The 613-nt window shown below is 43.1% G+C and overlaps 1 protein-coding gene across 1 annotated transcript in view; it reads right to left on the bottom strand.

Moving 5' to 3' along the window:
- Positions 1–613, bottom strand: part of PIK3C2G (phosphatidylinositol-4-phosphate 3-kinase, catalytic subunit type 2 gamma) — a gene marked incomplete at both ends in the record, with an annotated part of 124,037 nt that overhangs the window by 90,961 nt on the left and 32,463 nt on the right. Inside the window, one exon of the mRNA XM_010288538.1 lies at positions 18–92. Within this exon, the coding sequence (XP_010286840.1) occupies positions 18–92 (75 nt within the window). The remainder of the gene's footprint in view (positions 1–17; positions 93–613) is intronic.

Raw genomic sequence — 613 nt, 5'->3', positions numbered from 1 at the left:
TAAAGCTGATGGGCGACGTGGAGGCGCTGAAGAGAACGAGTCAGCAGGAGTTTCACTAGAGGGCTTTCAAGACTCCACTCAAACTTGAGCACCTTAACAGATAAATTAATAATAAGAAATATTTGTATGCTGGCTTTGTTCCCTTTATTTTATTTAAAAAAAACCCCAAAACACCAGAAAGGGCTCGGTGTTTAGTTTCAACAAAGCAATCCAACATATGGAGAATGACCTAGCAATGCAATGAGCAAAGACACTTCAGGACTTAAGTGTCTGCCACCATTTGTAAGACAGGCAGATACCATCCTGATTCTGGCAGTGTTAACATATATCACAGAATCATTAAGATAGGAAAAAATTAAGATCATCAACCATCAACCCAACACCACCATGCCCACTAAACCATGTCCCAAAATGCCACGTCCACACATTTTTTGAACACCTCCAGTGATGGAGAGTCCACCACCTCCCTGGGCAGTCTGTTCCAATGCTTGACCACTCCCTCAGTAATGAAATTTTTCCTAATATCTAGTCTAAACCTCCCCTGGAGCAACTTGAGTCCACTTCCTCTCATCCTATCGCTACTTACCTGGGAGAAGAGACCAACACCCACCTC

This window comes from Phaethon lepturus, unplaced genomic scaffold (assembly GCF_000687285.1).
Source record: "Phaethon lepturus isolate BGI_N335 unplaced genomic scaffold, ASM68728v1 scaffold8790, whole genome shotgun sequence".
Classification (NCBI taxonomy): Eukaryota; Metazoa; Chordata; class Aves; order Phaethontiformes; family Phaethontidae; genus Phaethon; species Phaethon lepturus.
The sequence above is the reverse complement of the archived record's forward strand: the minus strand, read 5'-3'. Positions and strand labels throughout refer to the sequence as shown.